This window comes from Raphanus sativus, chromosome 4, assembly GCF_000801105.2.
Source record: "Raphanus sativus cultivar WK10039 chromosome 4, ASM80110v3, whole genome shotgun sequence".
Classification (NCBI taxonomy): domain Eukaryota; kingdom Viridiplantae; phylum Streptophyta; class Magnoliopsida; order Brassicales; family Brassicaceae; genus Raphanus; species Raphanus sativus.
This window is the reverse complement of record NC_079514.1, coordinates 13,915,966-13,935,668: the sequence shown is the minus strand read 5'-3', so window position 1 is coordinate 13,935,668 and position 19,703 is coordinate 13,915,966. Positions and strand designations below refer to the sequence as shown.

Sequence of the window (19,703 nt, the reverse complement as noted above, 5' to 3'; positions counted from 1 at the left end):
GTATTTGCCGAGTTATGGTTGGTTTATCGGGGATTATAAATTGATTTGGGGATTTAGGGTTAGGGTTCGAAATTGATTTGGGGGTTTTACAGGTTACGGTTCTTAATCGATAGTGTGGGTTTCGTTTTATGGTTTTAAATCGTGTAGACGGGTTTATTGTTTCGTTTTCATCATATTGAGCTAATGAGTTTTGTGAATGATCTGTTTGTGCTAGAGATGGATCCCGCAGCAGAGAGAAGAGACATGAAGAGGAACATTGAGTACAACAACAGCTTGATGTATGTTGCTGATTCAGAGTACGGGATACCAACAAGGTGTTACTGTGGTGGGAGAATGATTGACGAGGTTCAGGCGAAGGAGGAGAAAGACACTCTTCCTGGGAAGCGGTTCTTCACATGCATAAACTACGAGGTAAACAACTCCTTCTATCTTTGTTTATATATTTTTTTGTGTTCTTTTCTTTATTGATTTTGATGAGTTTTCTTTTTTTTTTATGGGTTAACCAAGGCTGATGGGCTCCATTATCGTCAGCCTTGGGTTCATGGTGTCCAGGAGGAGATCGAGAAGCTGACTAACCGCCTGGAGAAAGCCGATAAAGTGATCAAGGAGGTGCCCATCTTCAATCAACAGATTGAGTCACTAGAGGTTAGTGATGCTGTTTTGATGTTGTTTCATTAGTTTAGTTAAAGATAACGTTTTGATGATGTTTGATGTTGTTGTTTACATGTACAGGAACAGATTAAAAGCCTCTCTTGCGAGGTGGATGCTCTCAGAGTGAAGGTCGCTGACCTGGAGATGGTCTGATTCGATTGAAAAGCAAAGGTAAATGTTTCTGTTTCTCTTTCTCTGCTTTGAATCATCTTTATGTTTTTTTAAATATGTTAACCGTATATAAACTGAACTACAAGTAGTTCAGTTTATAAATTAACTAAAACTACAACTTTAAAATACAACTAAAACTTTAAACTATAAGTACAAGTAGAACTAGTTCTTTTAAAAACGATAATAAATTGTATCTGTTTTGTGGTTGGTTGCTGTGATTTGATTGTTAGAGTTTAATGCATTTGCGATAGAGAGTTGTTGTCTAATGAATGTTTGGTTGTTAGAGTTTAATGTACTAGCCAAAACTAGTTTAAAAAGATAGCAAATCCACATCTAAAACACACACACATATCAAACCAAAAACCGAAACCAAAATGGAATATGTACCCCAAAACTCCCAAACCTCCCAAACTTCTCTTCAGAGAAGAAAGTGGTCAACCAAAGAAGACGTTGTGCTCATCAGCGCTTGGTTGAACACCAGCAAGGATGCCATCGTGAGTACTGACCAGAAGGCCGAAGCATTTTGGAAGCGAATTGTTGACTACGTCAACGCAAGCCCTCAGCTCAGTGGCGACGTTCCTAGAGAGTGGAGTCAGTGTAAGCAGAGGTGGGGAAGAATCAACGAGCAGGTGTGCAAGTTTGTGGACTGCTATGAAGCGGCTGTGAGGGAGCAAGCGAGTGGCCAAAACGAGAATGATGTCATGAAGGCTGCCCATGACATCTTCTTGAATGATCTTGGCATCAAGTTCACGCTTGAACATTGTTGGAGGGAACTTGGGTTCGATCAGAAATGGAAATCACTCGCTGTGCCCAAAGAAGGTCCCAAGGAGAAAAGGAAGGAAGCTGCGGAGGTGGTGGCTGAGGAGGAAGGTGCGGATGTTCGGCCTCCTGGTCTCAAGGCTTGCAAAGCAGCCAAACGCAAGAGGCAGGGTTATGATGAGATACATAGCATGCTTGCTGTGAAAAAGGAGATACAGCAACAGAAACTCCTAGAGCGTCTCCTTGCCAAAGACCCTACCCATCTAACTGCAAGCGAAATCACCCTCATGGACAAACTCATTTCTGATATGATTTGAGATGGGTTTGTACTTCTATCGATTGTTTGGTTGCTTGATGTTGTGTTCATTTGGTTGCTTGATGTTGTGTTCATTTGGTTTCATTTGGTTGCTTGATCTTGTGGTTCATTTGTACTTCATGTTGGTTGCTTGCTGTTGTGGGAATGAGTACATAATTTTGTTTTCTTTTGTCTTGCAGGTCACGGGCTGGAGTTCAAGTTGTATGGCAGGAAGGGAATGCACATGTTTATTAGCTTTATGGTTGTTGTGTTTCACGGGAAAGTGTAGTATTTTGTTTCTTTCTACATTTCATTTCAATTAACTTGTCTTGTTTGGTTTCTTTCTACTTTGTACTTGTTTGGTTGCTCACGGGTAGCAACCACATGTCTTGAACTTGTATCGGCTATGTACTGTCTTCACTCTGCAAACTCTATATATAAAGTAGGGTGTTTGTTTCATAAATTTGCTCACTCTTGTATCAGTCTCTTCTTTACTGCATCACTCTTGTATCAGTCTCTTCTTTACTCTATCACTCTTCTCTCGAAGTATCAAGAGAACTATCACTCTTCTCTCCAACAACACTATCAACAACACTCTTCTCTCTCTATCACTCTTCTCTCCAACAACACTATCAACAACACTCTTCTCTCTATCACTCTTCTCTCCAACAACACAATCAACAACACTCTTATCTCCAAGTATCAAGAGAACTATCAAGACAAGTATACTCTCCAATGCAAATCTCTATCACTCTTCTCTCTATCACTCTTCTCTCTATCTCTCTTTGTCAAAATTTTTTTTTAAAAACTAGTGAAGTTTTAATTTTTTTTCCAAAAAAGAATTGTTTCTTATTAAACTTGTGAATAATTTAATTTTTTTTTCAAAAAAAAGATATGTTTCTTATTAAACTAGTGAAGAAAATTTATTTTTTTCAAAAAAATTATGTTTCTTTTTAAACTAGTGAAGAATTTAATATTTTTTCGGAAAAAGAATTGTTTCTTATTAAACTTGTGAATAATTTTTTTTTAAAAAAAAAATCAAAACATATGTTTCTTATTAAACTATTGAAGATTTATATTTTTCATTTTGGTTTTGTATGAAGGAAGAAGTGTTCAAGTGATGTCTTTCTCATCAGATGATGCAGCAGATAAACTAATTGAAGATACGTTCGACCAACATGTTGATAATTTTATCGACCAACAAGTTGATAATTTCATCGACCAACAAATTAACAAGCCGAAGAGACGAGCTTATATCGAAAGACATAGGGAGCAAGGCCACCAAGACCTTTGGAACGACTATTTCAGTGAAAATCCTACATACCCACCAAAAATGTTTAGGCGGCGTTTTCGAATGACGAAGCCATTGTTCCTTTCCATTGTCGATCGCCTGAGTAATGAAGTTCTATACTTTCGTCAAAGACCAAATGCTCACGGAAGGTACGGCCTATCTGCACTTCAAAAGTGTACTGCGGCTATACGTATGCTAGCATATGGTCAATCGGGAGATACGTATGACGAATATCTCCGACTTGGTGAGAGTACCGCACTTTTATGTTTGGAGAAGTTCAACGAAGCAATAATACAATTGTTTGGAGATGAGTATCTACGAAAACCTACACCAGCTGATCTTCAACGATTACTCGATATCGGAGAGGTACGCGGATTTCCGGGAATGATAGGCAGCATCGACTGTATGCATTGGGAGTGGAAAAACTGCCCAAGGTCTTGGAGAGGACAGTACACACGAGGTCACGGAAAGCCGACCATTGTCTTAGAGACTGTTGCATCACAGGATCTTTTGATATGGCACGCATTTTTCGGTTTACCAGATACCCTAAAGATATTAATGTTCTCGATCGGTCCCAAGTTTTTTCTGACATTATACAAGGTCGAGCTCCTAAAGTTAATTTCACGGTCAACGGCCACAATTATCGTATGGCGTACTACCCTACAGACGGAATCTATCCGAAATGGTCAACACTTATCCAATCCATCCCACTACCTCAAGGTCTTAAAGCTGAGCTTTTTGCTGAAAAACAAGAATCCGCCAGAAAAGATGTCGAACGTGCTTTCAGAGTTTTGCAATCGAGGTTTGCAATAGTAAAAAATCCTGCTCTACTATGGGACAAGGAAAAGATTGGAAAGATTATGAGAACTTGTGTCATACTACACAATATGATAGTAGAGAACGAACGAAACACATATATTATATATGATACATCTGAGTTCGAGTCGGGAGAGTCAAGCAGGAGTTCACAGGTGGAAATCTCGCAACCTACGGACTTCCCTTCCAACTTCGTTAATAGGCATGGCATTCAAGCTCAAATTCGGGATCAACACAAACATGATCGTTTGAAAGCCGATTTAGTTGAAAATATATGGCAAAATTTTGGTAATTTAGATGAATAATCTTTGTATGTTTTTTAATTTCCATTGTATTAAATAAAAACTTTTTAAAAAGAATAAATTATTTTATTCTTATGAACCCCATTTTCGGGTTCACTAATGGAATAACAAAATTAATACGGGTTCGTCACTATTCCTGGATCCACCAAAAAACAATAAAAAATCCCTATGAACCTCCCCTTGGGGTTCACTCATGGGGATGCTCTAACGAGACAATTTTTCGCACTTAAAAGGACCCACGTCATCATATCGTAGATCCCATAATTTTAGTTTTTGGATTATTAGATTAATATTTTCAGTGATTTATCAAATAGGTTACTATAGTCTACTATACTTCAATTATCTCATCTGATTGGATCTGCAGAATTATGTGATAGATGGGAGAGATGATCAAGAAAGATAATAGTCTTGGCAACACCTCTTACACGTTTTTGATCAGAGGGACTTTAGATGAAAGAAAGTCGAGAAAGGCATGTAGATACTTAGAGGAGATGCTTGACAAGTTTGCTCAAGATTTTCGCAGAGTTGGACAACTGGATGTTTGAGGAATTGGCACAGAGAACTAAGTTCACTGGTAAGTTTGACATTCCAGTCATATTTACAAAGAGCTTCGGAGTACTAAGCCAAAAAGATATGCCTTTATACATAATGTATTTCTTATGCATATTAGTATAAAATCTCGAAAATAACATGTTACAATTTAGGTTTTCTTTATCTTTTAAATTATTAATAAAGCGTTAACGCTTAATTCATTCCATTCGAACATGTTTAGAAAGAAACACAAAAAACTTTACCATTAATATATTGTTAAACAAGTTTAATTTTATCAAAATAATGGAAAGTGGTACGTATGCATTCTCATAAGATCACATTTTCTGAAAAAGATTTTAAAAGACTGGATATTACTTGTCCGTATCGATATTTTAAAATAATGTATCTTTAATTTTTTCTTCTCACAACTTAAGTTAAAAAATAATAAAAACATTCAAGAAAATCCTCAATTAATAATTAACATTTACTTACAGTCAATATTTTGGAAAATAAAATTGAACATAAACAACAAAATATAACCTAATAAATTTGCTAGAATTAACCATTAACCCCAAAACAATTGAATGATCTACATTGCATATGTAAAACTATTGTATCTAATAAACTATTTACAATTTAATCAGTTTCTTTTTCAGTGAGTAAATAGATACGACATCTTAATCAAAATCCATATATTATTGACATCTTTAAATATATATATTAGCACATACAAGAAAACGGATGATAATACATGTTAAATCCATTTTAAAACTTCGAAATGTACCCATTTAAAACATACCGCTAACGAATTAAAAGTTTTAGACGGAAATAACATGAAAAAATATGACAAATTTTTTTGAAATAAATAATCTCCAACTACGTCTGGACGACGAACATCTTTTCATAAAATGATTTTGAAATGATTTTAAAACCACGTTTGTGATCTTTTTCTCCAAAACTATTTTATTGATTAAATGATAGTCGAGGTAAAATAAATAAATTAAAAACAAAAGTTAATATACAAATTTACCGCAACTATTTACTTCCACCACAAATCAGCAACAAATTCCAAATACTCACATTCGAAAGATCACTTATAGCGCACCATCTCTGCTCCATTTACATAAAAAAACAATTCGTTCAACATTTACGTGCTTACGCGAGGTCTAAACACCTAGCATTAAAAGTTAAAAACTTAGAACTTACATACAGCGTGCTGTGTGGTTCAACTTTTAAAATGTTTTTTTTTTCCACAATCAATAAGAGATGGGAGAAATTTACCCTTTTATTGATTGAACCACAAACCACATGTAAAAACATCAGTCAGTTGATCAACTATATATTGTTTAATTTCTATTTACAATATAAATGTACACGACTTTAACCAAACCCGGTCAATTAAGTACTTTTTTTGTCACAAGTCAATTAAGTATTCTTTATGAACTTGAAAAATGACTAAAACATCAAATGAAAAAAGCTTTTTTTTTTAAGTCAAAAAAAAAATTACCAACTATATCAAAATACGTAGCAACCAGTATAATCACTTATTGATTTATAAACTAATCTACTTAAATTTTTAATACACTCGCTCAAATATATGTTCTCCAATATACTTTTATAAACTTCAAATGGTTGGTCGAAGAAGTAAGTTTGATTGGAAGTACTAGTTGGATACTAAATTCACGGATTCGACAAAATCCAAATCTAGATATGGGTACCTTAACTTTCTTGGATATCCGGATCAGTCTCAACCTTAACTAAGACCTCCAAACTTCTTTAAATTTCAATGTACGCAATATTCTGTCCAGTTTATAAGTGTGAATAAAGGCTTCTCTAATCTTATAGCCAACCAGTAAAAAAAATTGCACGAAGAAATAATGTTCTTTATTTTTGTTTAAAACATGATCTAATCTTTGGTAAAAAGTTTTTAAAACGAATAAGTATGTGGAAACTTTCACAGGCACATCATATCCAAAAAATGTAAAAGTTGATCAATGGTATCCAAAAAAGTGTAATTTTTTTTTTCCTGTAATGATACTGAGCATGTTTTAGTTGTGTTCTAGCGTCCTTTGCGAGTTTGTGGTCCTTAGACAAATAATTGTTCGGATGACAGAACAACAAGGAATTAGGCCCATCGATTATTTTTATCAGTTTACCAAATATCAGTAGTCTTAATCTATTCTACTAAAAGTAGATCATGACCAGTTGATATTGATATATATGTACTCTAAATTATAAAAATATCTGCATCTAAAATATAACTGCATGATATTAAATATAACTAATTATAATTGCATCTAAAAACGTATGTAACCACCTTGCTTTATTAAGAAAACGTAACCACCTTTTACAGCCATTTAAAATAAACAAAAAAAATCAAACTCATATTTGGTACATAAATATACTAAATTTAAATTTATAATCTACAAAGTATATATTTGGAAGTAAATTTAAAATTACTAAACTATTTAAGTTGATAGAAAGTATTATTTATAAAAATATATAATTAGACCAGTTATATTCAATATGAGACCTCACCTCCCATCTATACATAATGTTCTTCGCTTAATTGTTATTCCAGTGAAGAAGACAATTAGTTTAACAAGTTTTAAATAGGTTATTCGATTAAAAAATATTTATTTAATGTGATTTTAATTAAAATTAGCGAAAAATATTAACCTATATATAACGGAGTATATTAAAATAATATTTACTTAAACATTTTTTTTAAAAAAAAATTCGATTTTCGGTGAAGGTTAGATTTGCTATTGATTTTTCAGATATAATCCTTTAAGAACTGTTGAACTATATAGGTCATATCTAACAGAATATAAGATTTTGATTTTTGAATCGACTTCGAATCGGATTTTGGGATACAAAATATTCTTAACTTATTATGTTAGGTAACTATTAAAAGAATATAATAGATTGCAATCTTTAGAAATAAAGTTTAAAAATAATTTCTTATATGTATAATACAAATGTATAGTTATACAATTTAATATATTTAATATAGTAACTAATAGTAACCAAAAATTATATTAAATTAATATTAAATACAAATATGATTATAAAAAATAACACAAATATAAAAATTAAATTGAAAAAAGACAAAACAAGAAATATACATGTCATTTCAGAATCTAATATTTATATAAAAAAATATCATCGCACACAAGAGTAATTATAGCTGATTTAATATATTTATATGAGAAAAGGCAAAAACTGAACTTTTTTTTGACTGGAATCAACTTTTGCCATTAAACTGACATGTTAGTATGTTCTTCCCATTGGTTTCGAACTAGGATTATAACACTATCAATGTCTGCCTTAACCCAATTAATCTAACACGTGCAATGGCTAAACTAATAATATCCCTTTATATAAAAAACTTTTTTTTTCTTAATTTTCAGTTTAAAATATAAAGTAAATAAAATAGTCTATTTTATATATATATATATATATATATATGTAATATATTTATCGTCAGTGGGTTAGTTTTTCTTGCATTTAAAATTTCTTACAGGTCGAAGGTCGAAGTTCAAAAAGATATTTTAGTAGTGGAGAAGAAAATAATGAATGTCCGAAAATGAAACCTGCCGACAGCATGAGGCTTTGCTGTTGCAGTGCTAGATGGACATGTGTAGAATACCTACCATATGTCAGTATCAAAACCATTTTCTCAATCTCATCTCAGCCATCCAATTTAGATCTAACAGCCGTAAATTAAATCATTTGCCAAATAGTAGTTGCTATAAACTTTATGATTTTCATATTTTTCCTAAAACAATCAAATGTGACAACTAATGTTAATCATCCGTCTAACACAACATACGAAGAAGTTAATCACCCCATTCATAATCAATTCGAAAACTATTACTCACCTCGTAATGGTTGGCTGCACGACAATAAAACTTTACTTTTCATATCCTCCAGAAATAACATTTAGATCTAGATCTCTCGATACCCCTCCTCCCAAAACTGTAAAGCAAATATAAGCAAATGTTTTAAAGTTTGTTTGTTTCTAGATTTTGAAAGCGTGGATTATTTAGAATTATAAAAAAAAATTTGATATGAAATAACATTTTGTGATTGTTGTACTGTATATTACTATGTTACAAAATTGTATTATATCAAAGAAATTTTTAAAATTATATCAATACAATTGTATTTAAAGAATTTATTTGATATAATACAATTTTATAACATAGTAATATACAGTACAACAATCACAAAATATTATTTCATATCAAATTTTTTCTTATAATCCAAATAATCCGCGCTTTCATAATACGAATTAGTTACGTGGAAGTTTTTTCTTCACTTTACCGCTTTACTTTTTAATTAAAATCAGATCTAGTTTTGTTTTCGGTCCGGACAGCGCGTACCGGCAACCGGAGGGCCGTCCTTCTCTCATTCTTTCATGTTTTGTATTTGCTTCTCTATTGTCCCTCTCACTCTCTCTGCCTTGCTTGATTCTCTGAGCTTCGTGGCTCCATGGTTCCAATCTCCACGGCAGGGGGCTTCGTTTCCATAGTAGTTCAGTAAATGGAGGTTTGGCGCGGGATGAACGATGGTTCAGTTGGTGAGTTCGGCTTTTAGGGATTCACTAGAGGTACTTTTTTCTTCTCGCAGGGGTGATCGCGAGTGGAGGGGGCAATTGGCTCATCTGTTCCGACGTTCGGTCTGGCTAAATCAGTTTATGGGTGTGTGAGGAGGAGTACTTTCTGTTTTGTCCTTGGCGTCTCAGAGAAACGAGTTCTTACCTCCATCGCCTTGACCGCTCTGGAGATATCGATTTTCTTAGAGGCGGGTTTGAATCCCTTGCTGTCAGCGTGGTGTTGGTGCTTATGGCTTTGGCTCGTGGAGTGTTACCTAGTCGCGGTATCGAAAGCAGTCGTCTATGGCTCCTTCGAACCACTCTGTCACCTTCCATTCATCCTTTCTCCTCTTCCGGCTTGTATTATTTTTATTTGTTTGGAGTTTTATCGACTTGCTTTTCTCGGGCTGTGCTCTGTGCTGCGTGTTAACTGGTTCCGTTCCACCGGTTCAGCTTCTGATATTGAGGCTCACCTCTCTTCAGTTCTTGTAGAAGGCGTCTGACGAGGAATGCAAGCTCTTCTTGGTCGGAGGGTCTCATACTCTTCAGTGGATCATGCAACTTGACGATACATCCCAGTACCGTGTGCTCATGCCCATGGTAGTGTTGCTAAGTTTTAGTCTTGCAGGTTTTGGAGCATTCAGGTTCACTAGCGGCCACCATCCCGTTCCCGACTTCTTGCACGTTTGGTTCCAGGCAAGCGTTCCTTGTGTCCGTTTGGTGGAGTCTATAGGTACTATAGGTGGCTGTGCAGCGGGGGTTGGAGCAATTTTCATAGGTGTATATTCTAATCCCTTCATTTACAGCTCCTGAGCGTTTACCGGCAAAGGTGATTATAGTTACTCCAAAGATTACAAGGATATTCCTGGAATCTGAAGTAATGAGGAGAATCTTATATAATCGTGGTTATATCAAAGGTAGAGAACGATATTCGGTGTCCTAAGAACTTTGAAATCAAATTAGTGGATCGTGCCGGGTTTAGTGGGTGGGCGAAACTAGCTTTGATATTGAATGTTTTTGGAATATTTTGTTCAAATCAGCCTTGTAATCACTTTTTGGATTCCCGTATTACGTGTGGATTAATGAAATTTCCGTTTCAAAACAAATTGAATAACTTATGAATTATTTTATTTGAGATTTTGCATATACAATTTTATGTAACTCTCTCTTAGACATGGCATTTTACGTGGACCCAAAAGACGGAACTGCTATTAACTTACAAGTACATGTTCGAGTTTTATACGTGTCTAGGAAAAAGTACCTATTTGATTTTTTTGGATCTATAATTCTCTGTCGAGTCTAGATCCTATCCGATACCCGATCGAATATCCAAAATACCCAAATATCTTGTGTTTATTAGGTATATTTAAGAGATGGGATCAGTTATATAATAGAGGGAGCAGATGCAAGCTTGATATTTTGAATATGCTTTTGATACTACGGATAATTTTTAATTTTCAGGTTTGAATTTTTGGTTATAGTTTAGGTTTAAGACCTGAAATTCCATGTAAATTTCATTTTTTTTAAATTGGGTATTCAGATAAACTTTTAGGTTTTTTTGGTTCTTCTGGTTAGATCTTTAAGTAAAGTTTTAGTTTTTTTTTGGATATTTTGCGTATTCGATTGCGTTTTCGGATATGCTTTTGGGTCAAGTACTTTTCTAGCTTTCAAGTATTTTTTGGATTTTTAGGTATTTTAAGTCTTAAATATTTGAACCCATTACGTACCTACCCAAAAGGTATTTGAATATAGATAGAAAGGAACCAGTTTAAACACAAACTAAAAAATTTCAAATACCTAATTAGTTATAAATGTTTAGGATTTTAAGGACTTAAAATCAAAATGAATTGATCCTTACCCAACCCGAAGATTCGATGTCCATGCTTATCGTATTTCTCATTATATTTTGAGTATATTTTATAATAGTTACATTTGTTAAGTTGCTGAGACTTGAATTTTATTGGAAGATTCTTGGCTAATTTTATATTATAGATTTATAAAGGTTTTTAATAGTTTTTAAAATTATAGTAACTAATATTTTTATCATAAATACTTTAGTTTTAAATTTAACTTTAGTTTTAATTACTTTTCGTACATATTCCCCAAAACTGTTAGATTAATGATTTTACTATTATGATTTTGTTTTCACATTATACTATAGGACAACATGATTCTTTTACCATAAACAATTTTTTAACTGGAAATTAGTATAAATATCATCCCTTTATAATACTATATATACTGATATTAGTGAATATATTGGAATTATTTTATCCACTGTTATGAAAAATATATATCCTAACTATAATAATCTTTTGAAAAGAAACATTTCTAAAAGCTAAAGAAAGTTTAGTGCAATTTTTTTCTGGTATTCTTTCTTTTTTAGTTTACCTCAGCCAACATGGTAGGATAACCGTAGTAGCATAATAATTCTATTTACATATCATATCAAAAGAAAAGAATAAATAATAATATAGTGGTAAAAAGTATATATAATTATGTTGTCTAATACACTATGTGCATCGTTATAGTGCTTCTTTCTTTAAACTCTAAGAAATAATGTAATATCATAAGTACATATGCTATAATAAAAATCGATTGAGATTCGGTTAATTATTGTTTGATTGTAGTGTTTTTTTTAAAATTTATTAAGAATAACAATTAGCATAACTAATGTAATGTTTATTTTATAAATAGGAGTAGATATTTTGATTGACTGAGAAAAATATTAAATAAATATATTATTAATTAATGTGTCTAACAACATTTTTTAGAATGATCCTTTTTAAATAGTATAAATAAATGTATCAAATAAAATGAATGCTATTTAAAAATATTATGGGAGTGAAACTAAAAATAAAGTTTAGAAATTAGATTAACCAATGTTTTATCATAAAATGCTATTTAAAAAATCATTAAATTTTTGGATAATTTTTTTAAATGTTCTTTTTAGATGTCTGCCATTTTCAACAATTCTTAAATTCTGTTTTTTTTATTATTAGGAGCACTTAAAAACAACTAAAACTACTTTTATACTTTAACTTTACGCCTAGACCTCTCTCTCGTTTTTTACAGATAGGCGGTCAAAACCCTAGCTCCGACGTAGATTCGGCGGCGTCGGAGTCTCTCCCCCTTACCGTTAATCTTGTGTTCTGTTTGCTTCCATTTCCACGCTCAACCTAAACCGATATGTGCGAAGTTTTGGGCTGTTGTCTCTTCTTAGAAACCTATTTGTGTCGACGGAGTTAGTCCAACTTCTATTGAGTGACAAAAAGGTTCAGAAAAGAACGGCGGGGGAGTTGACTTTTAGGATTGACGGTGGTGACAGATCCAGTTTTATCTTTTTCAGATCTACGACTTTACCTTTACGATGGCGGCGCATGATGCATTGAGACACCTCCTCAAAACCAAATCTACCTCCCCAGTGGTGATCAGAAGGTTAAAGGAATTGTGTAAGAGGTGGCGAACATAGGGTTTGTCTTTTCGGTTCTCGGAAGGATGACGTGTAGAAAGGAGCTTCGACAATGGAGGAGTCAACCGGAGAAGAAGCCGTTGCAGTTCAAGCACGGTGGAGACTTTCTTCCCAGCGCCGGTGACCATGGTGATACCGGTGGCTGGTCTCCACACGTTTGCTAGCTGCGATTTGGAGTGATGCGTTCCATTTAGCTGACGTCAAGGTCCGCGTTTCAGTTCGGACGTTCTCGTTTAGTTTCAGGATTAGAAGCGGGATACTGATAGCCGGAAAGTTTGATGCTTGATCGGGATGCATAAGTGGTCTTGAATCTGTTGGGACATTTACTGAATGCAAATCATTTAGGGGCTCAATAGTTGGTTTAAAATGACTCCTGGTTTAGTATCATGGCCTTCTCGTGAGTTACTATGTTTGTTTTGGAATCTAATTTTAGAGTTTAAAAGCCGTTTCAGCTAGTGTCGTGAGATGAACTCGGTTTATTGTGGTGAAAGTTACCGGTACGATTTTATCAGGTAGTGTAGGATCCAATTCAATGATTCCAGGTGTTACTAGTTTACGTCGTTTGTACGTCAGGTTGAAAACTTATTTGGTTGTAATCCCGTGTTCACGAATTGAGTAATAAAGTTGATGTTAAGTTAAAAAAAAACCTAAAACTATGTTAATTTTCTTCATAATTTTACAGCTATTCATTCAGTTATGTTGGGTCCTTTGTAAGAAATGTTAAAAACATTCTTAAAACATTTGTGCTAGTTTTCGAATTTTGGTAACGATATGTTAACATTATTAATATCTTACCATTTAAATGGACAGGATACTTGATATCCTAATTTCAGATTAGATGGCTCAGGAAATTTTTTGTAGTTTCCTAATTGTTTATTAGTTTTCAAAAGTGCCAATTGTAGATGATTGATTGGCAGTTTTTATTTGCACCAAGAAGTGAAATGTTGTATTCATTACAATTTTCTCCGACTTGCATGATCGCGTAAAACACGTCATTTAGGTGGCCAAGATGGGGGCCGGTCTACGTCAATCCAAACAAGTTGTTCACTCTTTGTTTGTTTGGTATAGCGTTTTGTTAGAAGGCAACCAAAACATTTGTTTTCAACTCAAGCACAATTTGCAATTTAGTGAAAGACTTTCGAAAACGGAGAAGAATAAATTAACAGAGGTTTATACGTTATAATATACTGAATATGTTTTTATATTAAAATATTTGCAGATAAACAATTTACGTCTTCTAGTATGCTATTGTTAGTTATTTGACTGTGTATGTACGAGTTTAATCACATAATCGGGATGTAAAATTCGTTCTTCAATTCTTTTTTTAAAAAAAAAGAAATTCGTTCTTCAATTTACACTGAAAATGCTAATTCAAAACCTAAATAAACAAACGTTAAGTAATAAGGAAAATAAACTATCTTGCGTGGCGATTTCATTTGAGATAATTATTTTTTCACGGGATGCTTTGCTTTGAAAAGAAAAAAGTGTATCAAATATGGAAAAGTGAAGAACAAATGTGTAGAAATGGTGGCCCATTTCTATCTTTCTCCATCAGAAATTCCAAAAAGATAACATATTTATTCATCTATTTCTCTCTTTTTCAGCATATCTTTCGATTAAAATTTAGATTAGGTTTCCATTACAAATAATATCATGTTTGTTGCATTCCAAACGCTTTTTATATTACCAGCGGTGGGGTGTAATCCTTTGTGCTAGTGTGTGAAAAATGCATTTCCTAACCCTTTTTTTTTGTTTATTCATTATACGCCACACAAATGCGCTCAACTGCATCTAATTCCGGTTGACAAGCATTTTCCAGCTCATTTGTTTTTTGTGTCCATATATTCTTTGTCATTTTTTTCTGATGTAGTATATTTTAAAGATATTTTCTAGAGATGAACTTTTTCAATTGATTCGAACTGAACACTTTGACCACTTACACAACTTTATCTAATGTTTGAGGTAATTTTTATTCAATGTTTTTCTTGCTAAGATTAAATAAACGGAAAATTGGAAAAATACACTTAAACAAGATACATATTAATTTGAAAACTACACCGATTGTCCAATTTCAATATTTCTTAATTATTTATCATCATATTTTAGCCTCTATTTCGAAACTTTTTTTTCTCTTATCTCATTCAGAGGTTTGTTAATCATGAATCAGATTTCAGTTTCTACTTCTGCTTCTATTTTACTTTGAATGGTTTTTCTTTTTTTTATAAGAAAATCATACTACATATAACTAAAGTTTTTGGAAAGTAGAAGGTTAATAAAGAATCATGGAAATTTATGGTGAACTAGATTTTGATCTGCCCTTCAAAGGGCGAATATATTTTTCGTTTTACATTTTTAGAAAAGAATGAATTTATATTTTTACTTTTAATCATATTTGTGTTTTTGTTTGTAACTAAATGATTAGTAATATATTTTAATAACTAACTGCATTAAAACAGTTAAACTAATCTTATATCAATAGATATGTTCCTAATTTAATAGAATAGATATATTGGAATATCAAATCAATTTTTTAAAAATGATTTAAACCCGCGATTGAATCGATAAACCTAGTGACCCAAAATAAATCTAGTTTTGGGTTTTGTAAAAAGTATCAATATTTAAAAATCCAATAAATCCCGCAAAAGTCACTAAACTGGAATTCAGTTACCGGTTGAACTACTGGTTGAACCATTAGATAACATTTTCTTTTTAGTTATTAATTATGTTTTCAAAATATGTTTTGTATACTTAAAGTCGAAATTTGTTGCCATGTTAATACTATTAAATTAGGAACATGAATGAAAAATATAAATATAATTACAAATAAAAATAAAAAATATAAATGTAAATATAAAAAATAAATTTCTAAAAAAATATAAAAAACAAAAAAATATATCCGCTTTTCATAAGAGAGGGTCAAGAATCTAGTAGATAAACTTTTGAAATATGAGTTTGGAAGGTGGTTACTTATAATATATATATAAAATTCGAAACTGTTTAGAATAATATACTTAGTCCCTAGAATATGTTTGTTTGTTACGTACATACTTTGATTTTGGAATTAGACATAGGCTATATTATTAGGTAAGAAAGAAGAGTAAGGAAAAAACAAAATATATTGTCCAACACTTTTCTGTGTTAAAAAAAAAAATAGTGTCTAACACTTTTGATGATGCGATATTAATAGTCCTTAGAAATAGGATGGTAGTGGGTGGTTATCAAAATCGAAAGTTGACTTTATTTTAAGTTATATTATAGGTTATGCAACTATTTTTTAGATGTCATTGTATTTTAAATTGGACCGAACTAATATCAATTGGACATGTTCCAAAATTAATAGTATTGATAAAAAAAATGAGGTATAGAACGTCTCGAACTGTGCTTATGTCGACTTTTGCTAGTCACACCCAAAACGTCCACACGGTGACTATTTCACCAGATGCTTCTTTCTGCGCGAGTAGAAGCGAAGACGGTTGTGGTCTTTCTGTGTGATTTGGCTGAGTGGAGGCAACTACTGTTTGGAAACATGTGTGTGTTTTTTTTGTCTCTGAATTTCCGAAAGAGAATTCAAAGCAAAACATGATAATTCCATAAGAGAAAAGAGAAAAGAAAGGTGCTCCAGCTATTGGCAGAATGGACTCTGTTTATCAAAAAAGTCTGGTGATGAACAAATTAATAAGTTCTGGAGAGATGAATTAGGCCTTGGTATTTTACCTAGACCCGAAGATCCGAACAAGAACCAATCCAAAAATACAGGTTCGGATCCTGGCCCATGCTAAAGTATCTGACGAATATTTTTATTTTGTCTGGATCTTATCCGAGACCCGATCGGATACCCGAAATACCTGCAAATTATTGTATACATTAGGTGATAGAACCAAAATCAAGCATCATCCTTTTTGGTTCATGGACACGGTCCATGATGGTGATCATATCGACCATCTTGATCCAACCGGGATTTTTCCATCAGATCGTGACACTACTTTGGAGCTGGATGAGCTGAGTGAGATAAGTGACACTACTATGGAGCTGGATGAGCTAAGTGACACTGAAAAAGGAGCTGGTTTTGATGCACCCTTGGATAGCACACCGGGCAACACATACATGCATGGTTTGGTCATGGGAAACAGTAATGGTATATGTTCATTGTTTGACTCATATCTTCCAAACCACGAGGATTCTACGCATGAAATCACTTGGAGAATGTGCTCAACTCAATTATGGAGCTCCTCGACGAAGAATCAGATCAAACAGAGTTCAGATATGGAAGTTATGCAATTTACAAATCAGGTGATCTTCAGTTCTTGCGAATTCGGGCTGTGTGGATCGTCCGGCGTGCATCCCGATCATTCCCACCATGGACCAGCACGACCAGAATGAACCTGGACAGTGTCTTAAGATTCACTTTGACCAGTCTGCCTCAATTTCACCAACCTTGACTAGTCTTCATCAAATTCCACAAATTTGACTCATTAATAATTTTCTAGTCAATGTTGTCTTTTTCTATGCATTATTTTCCACAAATTCTTTATGTTTCTCTTTGACTACAAGTAGTATAAATATGTAGTCTCATCTATGAATAAAATCAGATCATTTTTTGAAGTTTATTTTTGTTTCTTCTCTGAGTGAGAAAGAGTTCTTTAGCTAGTTCATCGGTGTGAACCGGATTGTTGATTTGGTGGTCAGCCAATCATCTTTGTGTGTTATTTGGTGGTTAGCCAACGCACTACATCCGTTCTTTGGTGGTTAGCCTTAGATCGTGGGTATATCAAGAGTCATTCCACACCTCTTGACGATCCTATCAATCCATCCCAGTTCCAGAAGTGTTTCGCCTTCTCGGTTCATATCAAACACCGGCCAAAGCCATCCTTCCCGATTTTGGGTCTATCATTAGGTATATTAGGGTGATTAGGTATATTTTTGATATTCGGCTGTTTTTAGAGCATCTTCAACCATTCCCTATTTTTACTTATATAATAGCATTTAGAGGTAAAATCACTCAAACACACCTCTATTTCTACTTCTAAAATAGAGATTGTTATTTTCTCCTCTATTTATAGAGAGAAATAAATAGCATTCCTCTATACTTTACTCTATATTTGGAGATATCTATTTTAGAGAAATACATTGGAGCAAAATACATCTCTATTATAGAGTTCTTCTATTTTAGAGGTAAAAATAGGAGAATACGTTGGAGATGGTCTTAAAGTTTCGGGTTTGGATTTTCGGATATAATTTTAGGTTTCGGATAAAATTTTAGATTTTAGAAAATATAATTTGGCTATCCGGATAAAATTTTGGGTATTCTTTGGATTTTGGGGTTTGATTGGATAACTTTTCTAATTTTTTAAGGTTTTTGCGGTTCTTCCGGTATTTGAGAGTTTTCAGATATTTTTGTGTTTTTGGATCTAATTTAGGTATTTTAGGTTCTTTTTGATTCTAAATATTCGAACCGACCCGGATCCCAAATATAGCTAAAAATTATGGATATTTTACAGGTATTAAAATTATACACATGAACCAACTCGGACCCGACAAGATCTGACCCGGAACCAATCCAGAAAATCATAGGTATATGGATCTAAATTTTCAGGACCCGAAAAATCCAGATCCAAAATCCAATTCGAACTCTATCAAAAAACCCGGATGTCCAGGCTTAAGATGAATGTTCTATACATTTAAAGAATCGGATTCCGTTAAAGTTCAACATAAGTGTCGTTTATGCTATTTGATGGACTTTTAATTGCATGAGTTGGTTTTCTTTTTTTCTTAGCCTTATTTATTTTTTTCGCTGTAATATGTTTGTAGAATGGTACCATGAAGATGCATAGATATACGCGTATACGCAGGAAACTTTCCCAAACATCCTTGTTCAAACATGATGTTGCTTCTTCCACAAGACACTGTTTATTTCCTCACAATTCAAATTAATAACAGCAACAGAAACAACTACAACATGTTACTTTCGTATGTTGCTACAGAAATTGCCTCTCTTTTGTCCTTTCTGTTCTTGAACAAGTGATGATTTTTTTTCCATGATTATAGTTTTGATATAACTCTACAGTCGGTTATAATATCCTTGCTTTTGTAAAATTTTAAATGCTAAAATAACATATTTATCTCAACACACAAATTTATCTTAAACATAAATAGTTACAATAATATTATTTTTATTGATTTCGAATTTTTTTTCCAGTTAATGAAATCTAATACGGATAAAAATGTCAATTCACATTTAGGAAACTGTGATTTTCAAAGGGCAATAATGTTAATACACATTTAGGAAACTGTAATTTTAAAAAATATAAAAAGATGGTGTAATTTTCAAATTTTAAATAATTAATAGAGTAATTTAAACCACTTCTAATATACTTTGTAAAACTTTAAATGCTAAAGTAACATATTTATCCCCTAATTTGGCCAAAGCTGCTAGTTCTCTTAGACCACTTCTAATATACTTTGTTATTTTTTCTAAAACAGAGTAATTCTATAATAGAAATAAATTGTATTTCATGTATTTTTCTAAACTGTTAATCTCTAATAAATATAGAGTAAAATATAGAAAAACTATTTTTCTTTACAAATAGAAAAATAGCAATTTCAATATTTAGAATAAAAACAAAGATGTGCTGGAGTATTTTTGATTTTTTTAATTATACTCTGTGTGTTTCATATTGCATGATGTTCTAACTTAACATACATATATTAAGAAAAATAATATCAAAATTTTCGTTAAATATAATTTAAAATTAATTTACTTAACTATAAATAGACATAATAGAAAATACAATTGGTTACATGGATAGAGTTAAAAT

The 19,703-nt window shown here is 32.7% G+C and overlaps 1 protein-coding gene, 1 long non-coding RNA gene and 1 pseudogene across 3 annotated transcripts; all 3 read left to right on the top strand.

The window, feature by feature from the left end:
- The first annotated feature begins 1,196 nt into the window (after positions 1-1,196).
- On the top strand, positions 1,197-1,898 carry LOC108830960 (glutathione S-transferase T3-like). Its single transcript, XM_018604525.1, has one exon. It carries the CDS (start codon positions 1,197-1,199, stop codon positions 1,896-1,898), a length of 702 nt encoding a protein of 233 aa, XP_018460027.1.
- LOC108830961 (uncharacterized) lies at positions 1,763-4,305 on the top strand (annotated as a pseudogene).
- Positions 4,306-17,496: 13,191 nt separating this feature from the next.
- Positions 17,497-19,013, top strand: LOC130510995 (uncharacterized). Of its 2 annotated transcripts, XR_008944781.1 has the most exons (3): positions 17,497-17,782; positions 18,387-18,459; positions 18,697-19,013. It is a non-coding gene; the product is annotated as an uncharacterized LOC130510995 (long non-coding RNA). The 2 variants fall into 2 exon arrangements; XR_008944780.1 differs by having other exon boundaries at positions 18,387-19,013.
- Positions 19,014-19,703: the final 690 nt, after the last annotated feature.